Raw genomic sequence first — 15,938 nt, 5'->3', positions numbered from 1 at the left:
CAACACTCCACCCATGTTCTATTCTCATGTCTTTAGGATCTGCACCTGCTTCATCAGGTGTTCCCTCCTTATCATGCATCCAACTTCTCCCACTCTGCTGACTTCTTCCCAAAGACCCGTAAACAAGTTCAAATCTTTACTTAAAACAAAACAAAATCTCCCTTTTTTTCCTTGACCCCCTCTAGTTACCATCTTCTTTTTTTTTTTTTTTTTGGCTGTGTTGGGTTTTCATTGCTGCACGCAGGCTTTCTCTAGTTGCGGCGAGCAGGGGCTACTCTTCGTTGCGGTGTGCGGGCTTCTCATTGCGGTGGCTTCTCTTGTTGCTGAGCACAGGCTGTAGGCACGCAGGCTTCAGTAGTTGTGGCGCATGGGCTTAATTGCTCCGCGGAATGTGAGATCTTTGTGGACCAGGGCTCGAACCTGTGTCCCCTGCATTGGCAGGTGGATTCTTAGCCACTGTGCCAACAGGGAAGTTCAGAAGTACCATCTTCTAATTCTCCTTTCTTACTGTATCACTCAGGGCTCTTGATAATAAGCAACTGTATCAGATTCTGGATATATTCAGTTTAAAGAAAGGAAATTATCATGGGGGGGAAGCTGGAGGTAGATCGGCCTATCCCACTGTTGTGGTGAATGGGACCCAACCATCTCCCTCTCTTCTAAGTGAATCTCGCTTATAAGTGAATAAGTCTCACTTATTCAGAATTCGACATCCCAGAAAAGACAAACTGGCCAAGCCTCGATCACAGGCCTGCTCTGGCTTTCTGTATTAGTCAACTCAGGTTGCCATAACAAAGTACCCCAGACTGGGGAGCTTAAACCACAGAAATTTATTTTCCCACAGTTCTGGGTGCTAGAAATCAGAGATCAAGGTGTTGTCAGGGTTTTATTTTCCTGTGGCCTCTCTCCTTGGCTTAAGATAGCCATCTTTTAAAAAATATTTATTTATTTATTTTTGGCTTCACTGGGTCTTAGTTGCGGCACACAGGATCTTTCGCTGCAGCGCACGGGCTCCAGAGGATATGGGCTCTGTAGTTGCGGCACTCAGGCGCTCTAGTTGTGGCACGCTGGCTTAGTTGCCCCGCAGCATGTGGGATCTTAGTTCCCTGACCAGGGATTGAACCGGCGTCCCTTGCATTACAAGATGGATTCTTAACCAGTGGACCACCAGGGAAGTCCTGATAGCCATCTTCTTCTTTTTCTTTTTTTTTTTTTGGCTGCATTGGGTCTTCATTGCTGCACGTGGGCTTTCTCTAGGTGCAGCGAGCAGGGGCTACTCTTTGTTGCAGTACGCGGGCTTCTTATTGTGGTGACTTCTCTTGTTGCAGAGCATGGGCTCTAAGCACACAGGCAGTTGTGGCACAGAGACTCAGTAGTTGTGGCTCGCGGGCTCTAGAGTGCAGGTTCATTAGTTGTGGTGCACAGGCTTGTTGCTGCGAGGCATGTGGGATCTTCCCCAACCGGGGCTCGAACCCATGTCCCCTGCATTGGCAGGCGGATTTTTAACCACTGCGCCACCAGGGAAGCCCACGATAGCCATCTTCTTGTGTCTTCACATGGTCTTCCTTCTGTGCATGTCTGTGTCCTAATCTCCTCTTGTTATAACTGTACCAGTCATACTGGGTTAGGGTCCACCATAATGACCTCATTTTAACTTTAAAGTCCCTATCTCAAAATATGGCCACATTCTGAGGTACTGGGGATTAGGACTTCAACATATAAATTTAGGGGAGACACAATTTAGCCCATAACACGAGCCCAAGGTGACGGAAGGGGAGATCTGACTCCTTTGGCTTCTGTAGTAAAAAGCAACTACCACTTTCTATCGACTACTCACAGTGGAGGCTTCCCCCAGGGACACTGAGGTGCTGATAAAAAGGGGGAGAGGAGTGGATCCCCTCTGTTATGCTTTCTCTGTTATGAAAGCATAACAGAGATTCTTAAAAGGAGTGGTAACTCATTAAAACACTATTTCATTTCTACTCAGCCTTCAACCAAAAGTTATCAAGCTCCTGTCCCCCAATCCCAGCCCCTAACATTGCTCAGGCAAAGGTCATGAATTGTTCCCAGATTGCCACATTGAAAGAACCCTTTCTTGAACTTTTCTACAGCATTTTATACTGTTAACTTCTCCCTCATTGAAGATCCGTCCTCCCTGGGCTGTCCTGTTCTCCTCACTTCTTTAGCCCCTCCTACCCAATCTCCTTTGTCAGCTATTCTTCCTTTATACACCCCGTCAAAGTTGCTGAGTGTCAAGTTTCTGTCATTGGTCCTCTCCTCTCCCCCTCCCCACCTCTCCCCTCATTTCCCCTTCCTTTCCCTCACTGTTCCCCTTTTTTCTCACTCAATACTCTTATAATCAGAGAGATGATATTTATACTTCATCTTAACCTAGGATCTTTGGATGGGCTTCACATGCAGCTTCTTAAATTATAGGAAAAATGATGTGTATGTGTGCATTTTTTCTTGGGAGAGGGCCTAAAGCTTTTATCAAAAGTTTAAAACATCAACCATGTTGGTGCCTCCTAAATCTTCTTTTGTCCAGACCCTTCTGAGTTCCACAGCCATACGTCCAACTGCTTACTTGGCATCTCCACCTAAAATCACCACCAACCTCCAACTCAGTGTCAAAAGCTGAGATCCTTATCTCCCTCTCCCAATGTCTGCTCCTCTTCCTCTATTTCTTATGTCCAGGAAATATGTCACCATCCTCCTGATCACCCAAATCAGAAAGTTGAGCATCACCTAGCCCCTCTTCCTCCATCATTCCTCATTGCCAATTACTCAGCCAAATCCCATCCGTTCTATTTACTTAACATCTCTCCTAGACGCTTCCATTGCATTCTCACTTTTTTATCAGAGAATCTCCTATCTTTCAGCTAAACTGTTAAAATAACTTCCCAAATTTTCCCTCCACCTTCAATCTTTCTCCCCTCCAACCTGTTGCTTGGACTGTGTCATTCCCCAGCTTAAAACCTTGATGATCAGTTTTACATTTTGTAAAAACTACTGTGATAGCAGTTCCAGAACATACAAGTTGTTCACCGTGACATACAAAGTCATTTATGATCACCCAATAAATATTAATTGAATGACTAGTCTATTCCAGACACTGTGCAATATGCTGGGGATACAATGATGAACAAGAGGAACAGATTCCCTACCCTCAAAGAACTTATAGTCCACAAATGTGATGAGTACTACAAAGGAGAAGCACGAGCTCCTGAAGGAGTACAGGGGATGGGAGTGTCACAACTTAAGTCAGAAAACGAGAGAAGGCCTCAACCTCCTGTGTTGCACTTCTAATAGTCATCAACCAGTATGGTACCAGATGTGGAACCAACAACTTTATATGCATTATTTCATTTAAACCTCACAACAACTCCTTGGGGTTAGTACCATTTTTGTTAGCCCAAGTTTAGAGATATGGAAACTGAGACCTCGACAGGTTAAATAAGTGGTGGAGTTGGAATTCCATCCCACACTCACCTGAAATACAGCCCTCTTAACCCTTTAAGAGCTTGTGCTTCTCCTTTGTAGTACTCACAAATCCTGTGGAGCTATACCCAGCTCTGTAAACATGCCAGCCTATTTCACTCCAAGTCTCTGCTGATGCTGCTCCTTTTGCCTGAAATGACTATTTCCCTCAAAAGCCTTCCTGCTGAACATATAATTATCTGTGATCCAATTAAAGTGTTCTCTCTTCCACATGGAGTCCTCCCCCAGACAGAATTAGCCACTGGCTTCTTTGTGCATACACAGAATTTCAGAAATACTCTCATAGTCCCTAAAGCACTTCAGATGCTCATCTGGTAGTCTCCCCTTAAGAAACTATAAATCCCAGGGGATGATAACTGATGAACTCTGTAATCTCAGAACCTTGTGCTGTGGCTGTCATTTCAACATTAGGGAAGAGAAGAAAGGAGGGAGTAAAGAAAAGGATGAGGGAGAAAAGAAAAAGCAAGCGTGAAGACAAACACTCCAGCCTAAAATATGCCAAGGGGGCTTCCCTGGTGGCGCAGTGGTTGAGAGTCCACCTGCCAATCAGGGGACACGGGTTCGTGCCCCAGTCCGGGAGGATCCCACATGCTGCCGAGCGGCTGGGCCCGTGAGCCATGGCCACTGAGCCTGTGTGTCTGGAGCCTGTGCTCCGCACAGGAGAGGCCCCAATAGTGAGAGGCCCGCGTACCGCAAAAAATAAAAAAATAAAATAAAATATGCCAAGACCATCTGTCTTTCTTTTAAAACTTTGCATTTTACCTATCACTGTAAAATTAACCCATACCACCCCAACACACTCAACTGGAGGATTGTTCAGGAAAACCTGCAGAACGTTTCCCATTCTTCTGCTGTCCTCCTGTGCTCTCCCTCCTCTCCTTCCTGTCTAGCCCACCCTCTGGGCAGCTGACAGTTCCTCCCTCCATTTGAAGGCCACAGACAGAAAACGAGTCAACAAGAAAATAAAACCTCAAAGAAGGAAAACTAAAGTGAATGCCTTGCACCACATCACATTGCAGAAAGCCACTTCAGTAGCAATGAACAACAGAGAGCGCTGAGGGGGGGTTAGCCACCTTTCGCCTCAGAAACCGCAGAAAGCCCTGAAGGTACTCTTTCTGTTTTAGGTTTCCCAGATAAGCATCTGAAGTACTATATCATAGAGCCTGAGGCTTTCAGATACTAGTCTGGATTTTGGAAGGTGTAAACAAATCACTTAAGAAGGAGCACTAGAATGCCATCTTAGTCAGACATCTAATCCAAGGGCCTGTGGGGGAGGGTTGCTGCAGGAACATGCTGGGGGAGGATGGGGATGGTGGAGGATCAATGAACTCTACTCAGGAGCAAAACAAAACAGAAATCAAAACCTGTGAAGCAGTTTTTATTTGACTCTGGAGTGGAGAGGGGCGTGAGTCCAAAGCAGTGCTCAGCAGGCCCTTGTGCCAGCCCCTGCGTCCACTCTACCCCTGCCAAACATCACTGGCTCACTTCTGTCTGCTGCTCACCTCCTGGGCTTTTCCAAGGTTTTTCCAAGTGAGACCTGCCCCAGATGTCCAGGAATCTGCTGGGGGCATGATATGGCCAAGCAGAGCCATTTGATTTTCTGTCTGAGACCTGGACTGATGTGAGAGCAAAACAAAGTAGGGGTGAGGGTGGGGGAGGGTATGGGTGTGTATGTGTTGGCAGGAGGAATGTTGAGAAAAGAGAAGAAGAGGTTAGCAACCTTACCACTTCCTAACCACTGCGCCTACACTTTTTCTGGTAAGAGGCCCTGGAACTCAGGCTGCTAGGCTCACAGACCAGCTGAGGCCCAGTGGGTCCCTGAGGGGCCCAAGCTAACCTGAACTACTGTGGCCCAGCACAGCCCTAATAACACTGGGGTGAAGGTAAAATGCTCTAGTCCTCGCCTCACCCTGCCCCCTTCCCCCCCACCCCGTTTCCACCTTTTCTGTGTTCCTTCCAACCTTTCAATGGTAACTCCTCCTCCCAGAGCCCATTTCTCTCCCACTGCCTGTGTTTCTTTTAATAGAGGATGTAAATCTCATGATCGAATTCACACTAAGGGGTTAGTAAGAGATCCCAGAGGCATATGCATTTCCAATTTTGAAAGAAAATGTTGGTGGAGATAATATTGGGGTGAGGGACACTTCTAATGACCTGATGATTTAAATGACTGCTTTCTGTATGCAGGCCCTGGCTGGGTGGAGATGGGTCTGGGCCAAGCAGGAGAGTGAGAAGTTTTGAGGTAGAACAAGAGACCCCCTCAGGGAATGTCCTCCTTACTGAGTCTCATTCCCAGGGTCCTGTTGTCCTGTTCGTGTCACCGGGTGGATCCAAACCAGAGAGGTGGGGTTTCATTTGTCAGAGTTCAGATTCAGGAATCAAATGAGGTTTCCAGAAAAGGAAACTGATGAGTAATAGGCTTGAGGGGTGGAGAGAAAGGCTGTTTATTTCCTCTCTTCAAGTCAACTAGGTCCCCTTAGGGCTCTGATATCTGTGGTGACTTGTCTACTCTAATGCACAGCATGTGGCAGCTGCTACCACCAACGGTTCTGCTGGTTCTAGGTAAGTCAGAATCACCCTGCCTGGCAGTTGAGCTCAAGATGCCCTGGGTTCAGCAGACATCCCTTTTCAGGCAAGGGATGAGACCCCTACCAAGGGATAGGACCCCTTACCATGTCTATAGATCTAGATTTAGCTTCTAGGACAAAGCTTCAAGTGTTAGAGATGTGGAGAATTGCTGGCCCTGATTTGGGCATAATCAGGAGATGAAGGGGGACGTGAGGTCTCCCTTACTTCACCCCTCTGGGTCTCAGTTTGTCTATCTATAAACTGAAGAGTATGGACTAGATGGTCCTGAAGGTCTGTCTCTTCCGTTCTCACATTCCAGTGTTCCTAAGTCTTTTAATTTCCTCCCTTTCCAGGGGACTTGGGGTGAGGTTGTTTTTATGGCTTGATTCAGGGATATTTGATCTGTACCCTTAATCTGGGAGTTCGAACGGGGACCACAGAGTAAGGGAATGGCGTTGAAAATTGGTTTGGGTGGACAAGGTAGTAGGAGGCACAGACATTGGAGACCAGAGGACAGGCAATGGGAGAGCTATCCACTATATTTATCTTGATTCTTGGGAACACAGGCCTCCCAGGGCAGAGGTGGGCAGGGGAGTTTAAACTCACTCCACACTCCAGTCACCCTGATCTCAGCTGCTACTCAATATTCGTTTCACTCTTTTTTCTTACAGTTTCAGCTGGCACTCAAGCTGGTGAGTTTCCTTTGTGGTCTTGGATGGGTCAAGTGAGGAATGTAAATGTGCAATAGCCACAGGGTATTAGGAAATGTTCTTTGCATAGGAAATTGCTGATGTGGGGTTGGCAGGGGTAATTCCCCCAACACAGTAGGGCTTGACCCTATGCTTCTCTGGCCAATTTTGCTCAAGATAAAGAGAGACCAAGAAGGAGGCCAAGCCTCTCCAAGCCAATATGCTCAGACTGAGTGCTATGCTAAGGCTGAGTTGCCAACTCTCGGTTCGCAATGGGTTTTGAGCCTCCCTGGGAATGCCATTGTAGGGTTGGCTCATTTCCCTGCCCTTATCTACATTCTCTTGACTCCTCGGCAGATCTCCCAAAGGCTGTGGTACTCCTAGACCCTCAGTGGGACCGGGTGCTCACGAATGACCAAGTGACTCTAAAGTGCCAGGGGGACTACCCTCTTGGAGACAATTCCACACAGTGGTGGCACAATGGGACTCTCATCTCAAACCAGGCCTCCAGCTACTTCATCACAGATGCCAAAGTTGAGGATAGTGGAGACTACAAGTGTCAGACAGGCCTCTCCACACTCAGTGACCCGGTGAAGCTAAAAGTCTACATGGGTGAGTAGGTGAAGGGGAAAAGGGAAATCACCAATAAATGGTAAAACAAGAGGCCCTGAAAGACTTGGGAAGCACCAGAAGATGATGTTCCTGGGGCTTAAAACTAAGATGAGATGATCTGTAGTCCTACTGAATTATATCAGAATTGTAGTCCTAGCTATAAGTAGGCCTTAGGCAAAAAGTCAAAGCCTGGCATATACTACAGGGCTGCTGCACTGCACAATTCCAGGAATCAACATTCGCATAGAATACATACAGCATGAATGGTGTTATCTGAAGGTCAGGACATGACACTGATGCTCAATAATAGTTATTGAATAAATTAATGAATCCATTTTAGGACCTCAATCTCCTCACTCTCAGACACACAATGCCCTAAGCTACCCCACAAGCCATCCCTAATTTACCATAATATCTATCTCTCTCTTCCCATTAATGCCACACTCAAAATATACACTTCAGCATAAATTTGGCCATGTGATATCTCTCCTAATAGAGATATATATACACATTCAGCCTGCATATTCATCATGGAATCAAAGTCTTTGTGTATTAACAGAATCCACTCATTAGATGCAAGTAGACGAAGTATTTTGGAGGCAGAGATCTCTCCTGGTGTTCCTGAAATCACACCACATAGCCCGTTACCTGCAGCGTCACCTTGTAAGCCTGACTCTATTTTCATGGCTGCCCCATCTGTATATTGTATGTGAGTGGAACAAGTCTGGAGGGGAAGGAGGGCCTAATGAAGGTGGACCTACAACAGAATTCCATGGAATCTGAAGCTGATTTTCTTGGCTTCTTTGCCTGACTGTGTCACTTAGCTGACATGGTTCTCAGTCTACAGAGCTACAAAGAGGAATGTCTATTATCTAGCTAGGTGAGAGATAGATGGCCACCTATGACCAAATAAAATGGGGAATTACCAACAGGAAGCAACAGACAAGTCATATCTGGTAGTTATTAGTTTGTCTTAAACTTGGCTCTACAAACTGACCTTAGAAGTCTAATCAGTGAGAACTGTTTTAAACTGTGACCAAGAGCATTAACTTCAGCAGGCAAACTCCTGATCATTCTTTAGGACCCATTTCGCTTATCTACTTCTCTGAGAAGCTTTCCTTACTTTCTTTGGGCAGAATTTCTTTGTTCCGTTCTCTTTGGTCCTTCAGTCCTTTGTTCTTAGCCTGTTGTAGCACTTATCACACTGTATTGTAATTAGTTCTATGTCTAGATCACAGATTCTTTGATCTGTCTTAGTCATCTGGGTATCCCCAGTCTGCACAACATAGTAAGTGCTCAATAAAATGTTAGTTTAATGAATGTACATTTGGACATTCACTGAGTCCATGACAGCCAGAATGGAACAAGAATGTTCCCCCCAAAGAAACCAGACCATATATATACATATATGATTACATAGGTAACCCCTGTTAATATTTAAGTCCATGTTTTTTCTTTTTTTCTGAGCATACATACTTTTTGTATTCTGTCTTTTTAACTTAACATTGTCTGATGAATGTTTTCTCATGTCACTTTAAAATTTCTATGCAATATCATTTTAAATTATTCAGGCCAACTTCCTGACCACAATTTCAAGTTCTCTCTGTGTGTGTGGAGGCTGGTTACTTGGCAAGGCAGTTGTGAAAACAAGTATCTTGGTGACATAACATTCTCTCTCTCAGAGGCTGTGCTCAGTAATGAAGATGGCCTTGCTGAGACGCTGTGGCCCTTCAGAAACCACAAATTACCATCAGCACTACCACGCATGCTTTTTTTCCCCCTCCCTGACTTCTTTTTTTTTTTAAGATTTAATTTAATTTTTTTCTTTTTTGGCTTCATGCAGGCTTTCACTAGATGTGGCAAGCGGAGGCTACTCTTTGTTGCGCTGCACAGACTTCTCATTGCAGTGGCTTCTCTTGTTACGGAGCACAGGCTCTAGGCACACGGGCTTCAGTAGTTGTGCCACCGGGCTTCAGTAGTTATGGCTTGCAGGCTCTAGAGTGCAGGCTCAGTAGTTGTGGCGCACGGGATTAATTGCTCCATGGCATGTGGGGTCTTTCCAGACCAGGGATCAAACCCATGTCCCCTGCATTGGCAAGCGGATTCTTACCCACTGCACCATGCAGGAAGTCCCCCCTCCCTGACTTTTATATTGAGTTCTCCTTCATGATTTCTGCAGCCACTCCTGTGGCCACTGAGTAACCTTCTTCCTGACTGGCTGCAACAGTCTTCCAATATTCCTACAACTATCCATTCCTTCTGAAGTCTACCTTTCCTTTAATTGGGCAAATCTTCATTTTCTAATACAATTTTTACTCTTTCATCTAGAACTTACAATGGCTCCTTATTACCTGCCATAGCAAATCGAAGTGTAGCCAATTAAGGATATTGCAAATTGCTTCTCACCTGCCTCATCACTTAGACCCTATGCTCTAACCTTATGTTTTGACCATGTGTGTGTCTCTCCCTCTCCACCATTAGACAAAAGTTCTTGGTGTGACTTGAGTTCTCTTGCAGGGCCCAGTTGGCTTTTTCCCAAAAAAAGCTATGTAAGGATGGCTCCCAGTCTGGCTTTCTATCATCCCCCAGGATCTGGGTTGTGAGCATCCCCTCCCTTCACAAAAGCTTTGCACTGAATGCTGAGGCTTCCTGGGCCTGTGTTCTCTTTGTGTCTTTCAGGCTGGCTGTTGCTCCAGGCCCCTCGGTGGGTGGTCCAGGAGGGGGAGCCCATTGAGCTGAAGTGTCACAGTTGGAAGAAAACTACTGTACAAAAGGTTCAATATTTCCAGAATGGCAAAGGCAAGAAGTTTTTTTATCAGAATTCTGACTTCTACATTCCAGAAGCAAAACTTGAACACAGTGGCTCCTACTTCTGCAGGGGGATTATCGGGAGTAAAAACGAGTCTTCAGAGGCTATGAACATCACTGTTCAAGGTAAGAGATGTACAGAGCACATCTAAAGGGCCCAGAGCACCATGTGTGGGGACTCTGCATTCACACTGGGAAGATGAGTTGGGAGGAGATTGCTGACCATTCCACAGACTTCTTTACAAGGGTCATTCACTCTGCAATGTGACAGCAGGTGCAGAAGTCACATTTCCTCCCCCATAAATATGCCTGTCCTTACTCACCTCATTCAAACTATATCCATAATGTTATCTGTCTCTATCATGCTGGCCCATCATTACCTGTTCTCCTTTCCCCTCCAAACCTCAAGTCATAGCCAAAAGCGAAGCTGGCAGTATCACCTCACTTTCTCACAGAAAAACCCATAACCTGTGTTCTGGCTCTGCTGCTAATTAACCATGTAACTGTGGCCAGTTAGACTCTCTAAACCTCAGTTTCCACTTCTGTAACAAAGACATGCTGACATTTATCGGGCATCTTTCAATGTGCTGGACACTGTGCTGAGTGCTTATTTACATGCAACTAGTCTGATGATCATAGTAATCCCTCACAACAACATTAAGAGATCGGTAATATTAACTCTACAGATGAAGTAACTGAGGTGGAAAAAAGGGAGGGGGGTAATTATTGTGTCTCCAAGGGCACACCAAAGATTCAAAACCTGTATACTGAACCACTAGATAAAATGAAAGGATTGGACAGGCGCCAATGTCCTATGACAGAATTTTGAATTCCACTAAGTCACTTAGAAAACATCTGCAGTTTCTGTAGTACCATCCTCCAGGGTCAGAGATCCCCTGCCACGGTGCTCCTGGACTTCCTAATTTCACAAAACTTCCACCTATAATCAGACTAAGATGTTTGTTGTAAGCAATTTACATGTAGTAAGACAGCAAGATAGCCACACATCTTCTGAGATTTTAACAAAACAGTGCCATAATTTGTATAAAAAATAACTTTATCACAATTTAAATTGAAAATAAATACTCTCAAATAGAGAATGAGAAAGCAAATAATAAAGAAAATAGGGGCAAAATGCCAACAATTAGTAAATCTAGGTAAAGAATATATGAGAGTTATTTATAATTTACTGGTAACCTTTTTTTAAGTTTGAAATTAAATCAAAATTAAGAGTTAAAAAAATTAAGACTAAAAATCCACTCTAATGTTACCAGTTTATAGACTACAGTGAGGAATGACTTTAAAATAACAATATTAAGGGCTAAGAGGTTGACAACAAGCAAATTCTACCTCTTTCCATTTTGGGTTATTAGTTACTGAGCCGTGATAAAGAAATATTATCAATTTTCCGATGGTAAGTAGCAGATTTCAATGGTTCACTTTTTTTTTTTTTTTTTTAAGATTTCCTTTAGCGGGGTAAAAACAATGAGTATTATTTTGAGACATAAGAGAAAGTTACTGAATTAAGAAATAGTGTTCTCACACCAACCTAAACTTTGACTACTTTCATAATTTCACACAAAACCCAGCTACAACCTACCTTGCTCAACACTATGTCACATACCTCCATCAAACATGAAAACACTTTTGCTCAGGTAGCATTAAGACCCAGACTCAGTGGGAGGAAGCTATGGCTTTCCGCCAGACTCCCCCATATTCCTTAGAATCTGTCTCTTATCAGGTGTCAGAAAGACTTTCCACTGATGACCTCACTGTTTATTCCAAATTTCTGCCTCAACAAATGTCATTTTATTCTCATCCCTCTGCTTCTCCTATTAGGTCAAGAAAGTCCACCATCCAGCTCATCATTCTTTCCACCTTGGCACCAAATCACTTTCCTCCTGGTGATGGGACTCCTGTTTGCAGTGGACACGGGGCTGTATTTTTCTATGAAGAGAGACCTTCGAAACTCAAAGGAGGACTGGAGGAATGGCAAAGTCACATGGACTCGGGGCCCTCAGGGCAAATGAGGGTCATAAAAGCAGCATCCCCATCCCATGGTAGTGATAAAAGAAGCATCTCTGAACCCCTTTCTAAATTCACAGCCCCACCATGCCCAACAGGCATCTCTGGGAGCAGCAGGAAAATTACACCTCAGACTCTAGGCTGAGGGTTCTTCACCCAACTCTGTTTTCTCTTGGTCTCCTATGGAAAGGAAGGGACTGTGATCTTCAAGTGCCAACAGTGAAGCCCCAGTAAGCAGCTGCATTACCAGGAATAGAAGTCTCAGAGCGACATGGATGCTTTCTCTATTCTAACCATTCCGTCCCAGCAAAGCAACAATACAGACTCTTGATGATTACCCTTGATGTATGAATATTGTCCTTAAATAAATGGATATGTAAATAAGAGAATTCATGGTTGAGAACCAGCTGGATAGTAGTCTGCATCTGTTGCTGCAGGGCTGGCTGCCTTCAAGGCATCCTAAAACTCTTTCTAGACAGACTGCGGGTACGTCTGGGGGGTCTAAGGGAGACAGCAGAACCAATGAAGGGGGTGGCTAAGGAAGAGCAGGGTAGTCCAGGAAAGACCAGAGAAGACCACCACCTGGGCTGTCTTCCTAGAATATGAGCCATGGTAGAGGTAAAAGAAAATCACAGAGGTGATGTAGAATAGAGTTTTTCAGGGGAGCCCATGTCAGAATTGGGATGGTCTGCAAGTATACAATGATCAACCCTCTTAATGTCATGAGTAGGAAATGGTCCAGGAAGGGGTGTAGGGGTTGGAGGATTTAGAAAAGAAAGCACAGAATAAAGCCATTGGAAGGAGAGCAACATTGTTGTCCCATATTAAGCTCAGTGAACAGAGATACCTCCGCACCCAAACAGAGAAAGCATGAGAAGAAGTCAACCACAACTGCACAGGAAGGAATGGGTAGGAGGTGAGAATGCTTTTACTGGGCACAATAGTGAGAATTAGAGAGCAGTGGCAGGGACTATAAAACCAGCTTTTCCATTTTAGTATCTAATTCAGATACAGCTTTGATCACATCATCCTTTAAACAAATGTTGGATAACCAATATTAAATGTACTGAACTCTACTGAGTTAAATTATGAAATTTTGAAATCCCTCAGCATGTCAGTAACAATGGAGTAGAGGTGGAGAAGGCAATCACTGCTTATAGAAGAAAGCTTTAGCTATCTCTCTTTGTGTTTCAGAAGTTTTAAATAGAACCATTTCTTGATTTCAGTAAGGCATTTTACAAGATCCTGCTTCTACTGTCAGACAGAAGATGGAAAAGCCATGGTAATAAAACAAGAATGAAAAAATCTTTTTTTCCTCCCATTGTCCAAAATTCTATCAGTGAAACGGAGCAGGACCCTATGGTACTTGTCCCCCATGTCCTCTGCCTGCCTTTTGTCTGTGGAAAAACTTTAGCCAAAGAATAAGTTTAATCAGAGAAGTGAAAAAATGCAGAAACGAAGGAAAACAGTCAAAGGAGACCAAATTATAATAGTTTAGTCATTAAGCATAGTCAAGGACCTTTAGTTCCTTCTCAAAGGCTATAGATAATATTCTGAGCCATTTCCTGTGAGCTGTCTTATAGATACTGAAACCTGACCAGGTGGAAAGAGTTAAGTACATGATGTCCAGATTGTAGCCATGACAAAAGCTGCCACAATTCCAAGAATTGGCCTCAAGGAAATGGGAACAAACCGACCCTCAAACTGAAGAGGAACTGTACTTAAAACAATCAAGATGACGCTGCTTAGACCACCTGTGACCAATTGGTCAAGATGACTGTCAGAGCTGACTGTGCTGTTTCTGCATGTAGCCCCCTCCCGCAGCCTATAAAATCTCTTGCCCACTGATTGTCAGTGAGGGGAGTCGGCCTTTGGACAGGGTCCACCCCTCCCCCCAGGTTGCCGGCATCCAAAATAAAGCAAACTTTCCTTTCCACCAGCCTTGCCTCTTTACTAGCTTTTGAGTGGCGAGCAGCCCGACCCCACTTTCGGTTACATAAGGATTAGTTTGGGTTGATGAGGAACCCCTCTCGTCTCAGCAACCATCTCACCACAATTCATATGAATTAGTCATCTTGCTAATTCACCAAATCTTGTTGGGACAACGGGGTAAAGGGAAAATTTCATAGGTGGTATTGGATAGGAGGATGAATGAGAATTAGAGATAGTTTTAGAGCATGGAGCAGGAAAGAGCTAGGAAGGAGGTGGGGCCTGGGCAGAGGTATCTGGCCAGCCTAATTGTGTCAATTATAACCTTTATGCCAAGACAATTCAAGCTTGGTATAGGAATATTAGATGAGATTCAGACATCGGACAAGCGCATTTGGAAATGCTGAACATTCAGCTCACATTTATTTAGTATTTACAATGTGCCAAGCTTGAGTTTAGGTGCTGAAGATACCAAGATGAACGACCCAGGGTCTTTCCCTGGAGGAACTTTCATTCTTAGTGAGAAAAAACAGAAACATAAACACGTAAATAAAAAGAGAATGGGGCTTCCCTGGCGGCGCGGTGGTTGAGAGTTTGTTTGCCGGAACAGCGGACACGGGTTCGTGCCCCGATCCGCGAAGCCTTCTACATGCCGCGGAGCGGCTGGGCCTGTGAGCCAGGGCCGCTGAGCATGCGCGTCCAGAAAAAAAAAAAAAGAGAATGAAGATAGGGCTGCAGAAAAGAGGCCTAATTTTTGGTGTTGTGATGATGGATGACTAGGAGTTTGCCAGGCAAAAAGGAGAAGCGCTGAAGGCCCATATGGGCAATGATTCAAAAGCCAGAGAAGGGGGTCAAGAAAGTAGTTTGGTTCTGTTCAAGTCTAAAGAGTCAGTGAAGAAGAGGAGAGAGTTCAGGGGCCAGATTATGAAAGGCACTGCCTTCCAAGCTAAGGAGGTTGTAGTCGACCCTGCAGGCCATTGAGGGATTTTAAACAGGTCTCTTCTAAAGAAAGCCTCTCTGGCAGCTACCTGGAGGCTGGAAAGGAGAGGACAGCCGATGACAGGAAACTGCCTAGGCGGCTAGGTAGTTATTGCAGTAATCGAAGGGATAAGTAATGAAGAAGTAAATGTCAGCAGGCTGAAGAGGAAGATGGTTATTCAAATATTTAGAAGGTAGGTTCTCCAAAAATTGGTAACCAGTAGGACGTAGCATGACTAAGGGCCCAGGGTCTGGAAACGCCCGTTTCACGAGTTAGAAAATAAAAGTACAAAGGCAAGGCAGGCAGATGTTGGGTAAAAGATTTCAGTTTGGGATTATGAATACTCACTTCCTCTGGCTGGTAAGTATTTTTAAAGCATCAGTTTCATGATGCAATTTTAGTAGAACCTTACTCGAGCAAGTAAAAATTGTATTACTAGTTGCAACCTTAATCACGTAGACTCGAAACTTTTAGCAAAACACGTGGTAGGATGGGCGGAGCCCGAGTGGAGTGACACTGACACGTCCCGGGATTCAAAAGGGTGGTATTTCCGTCCCTGGGTGGGCTCGAACCACCAACCTTTCGGTTAACAGCCGAACGCGCTAACCAATTGCGCCACAGAGACAGACAGCAAACTTTTTTTTTTACCAACTTAGTTCACTGACACATAACCCCGTTGTGTTCTCTGCGTCTTCGAAGAACTCTAGTTAAGGCTGGCATAGGAACCGGTGGAGCCATCACGTTCCCGCGCACCAGGACAGTTAGTAGCCCCGAGAGAAGCAGGTCTTTTCCCCTAGGACCTGCTCTAGCACCTGCTTAGATCTGGGACA

The 15,938-nt window shown here is 44.8% G+C and overlaps 2 protein-coding genes across 2 annotated transcripts in view; one reads left to right on the top strand and one right to left on the bottom strand.

Annotated features, from left to right (window-relative positions):
- Positions 1-15,938, bottom strand: part of LOC307065379 (low affinity immunoglobulin gamma Fc region receptor II-like) — a gene marked incomplete at both ends in the record, with an annotated part of 107,008 nt that overhangs the window by 55,321 nt on the left and 35,749 nt on the right. The window lies entirely within an intron of this gene.
- FCGR3A (Fc gamma receptor IIIa) lies at positions 6,012-12,228 on the top strand (the record flags this gene model as incomplete). The annotated part of the gene is made up of 5 exons (XM_079698519.1): positions 6,012-6,060; positions 6,738-6,758; positions 7,113-7,367; positions 10,047-10,301; positions 12,015-12,228. The coding sequence occupies 5 exons, from the start codon at positions 6,012-6,014 to the stop codon at positions 12,203-12,205; spliced, it is 771 nt and encodes a 256-aa protein (XP_079554645.1). The 3' UTR covers positions 12,206-12,228.

Source organism: Hyperoodon ampullatus (assembly GCF_949752795.1).
Source record: "Hyperoodon ampullatus genome assembly, chromosome: 2".
NCBI classification, from domain to species: domain Eukaryota; kingdom Metazoa; phylum Chordata; class Mammalia; order Artiodactyla; family Ziphiidae; genus Hyperoodon; species Hyperoodon ampullatus.
Note: the sequence above shows the minus strand (reverse complement) of the source record. Positions and strands in the feature narration are given on the sequence as shown.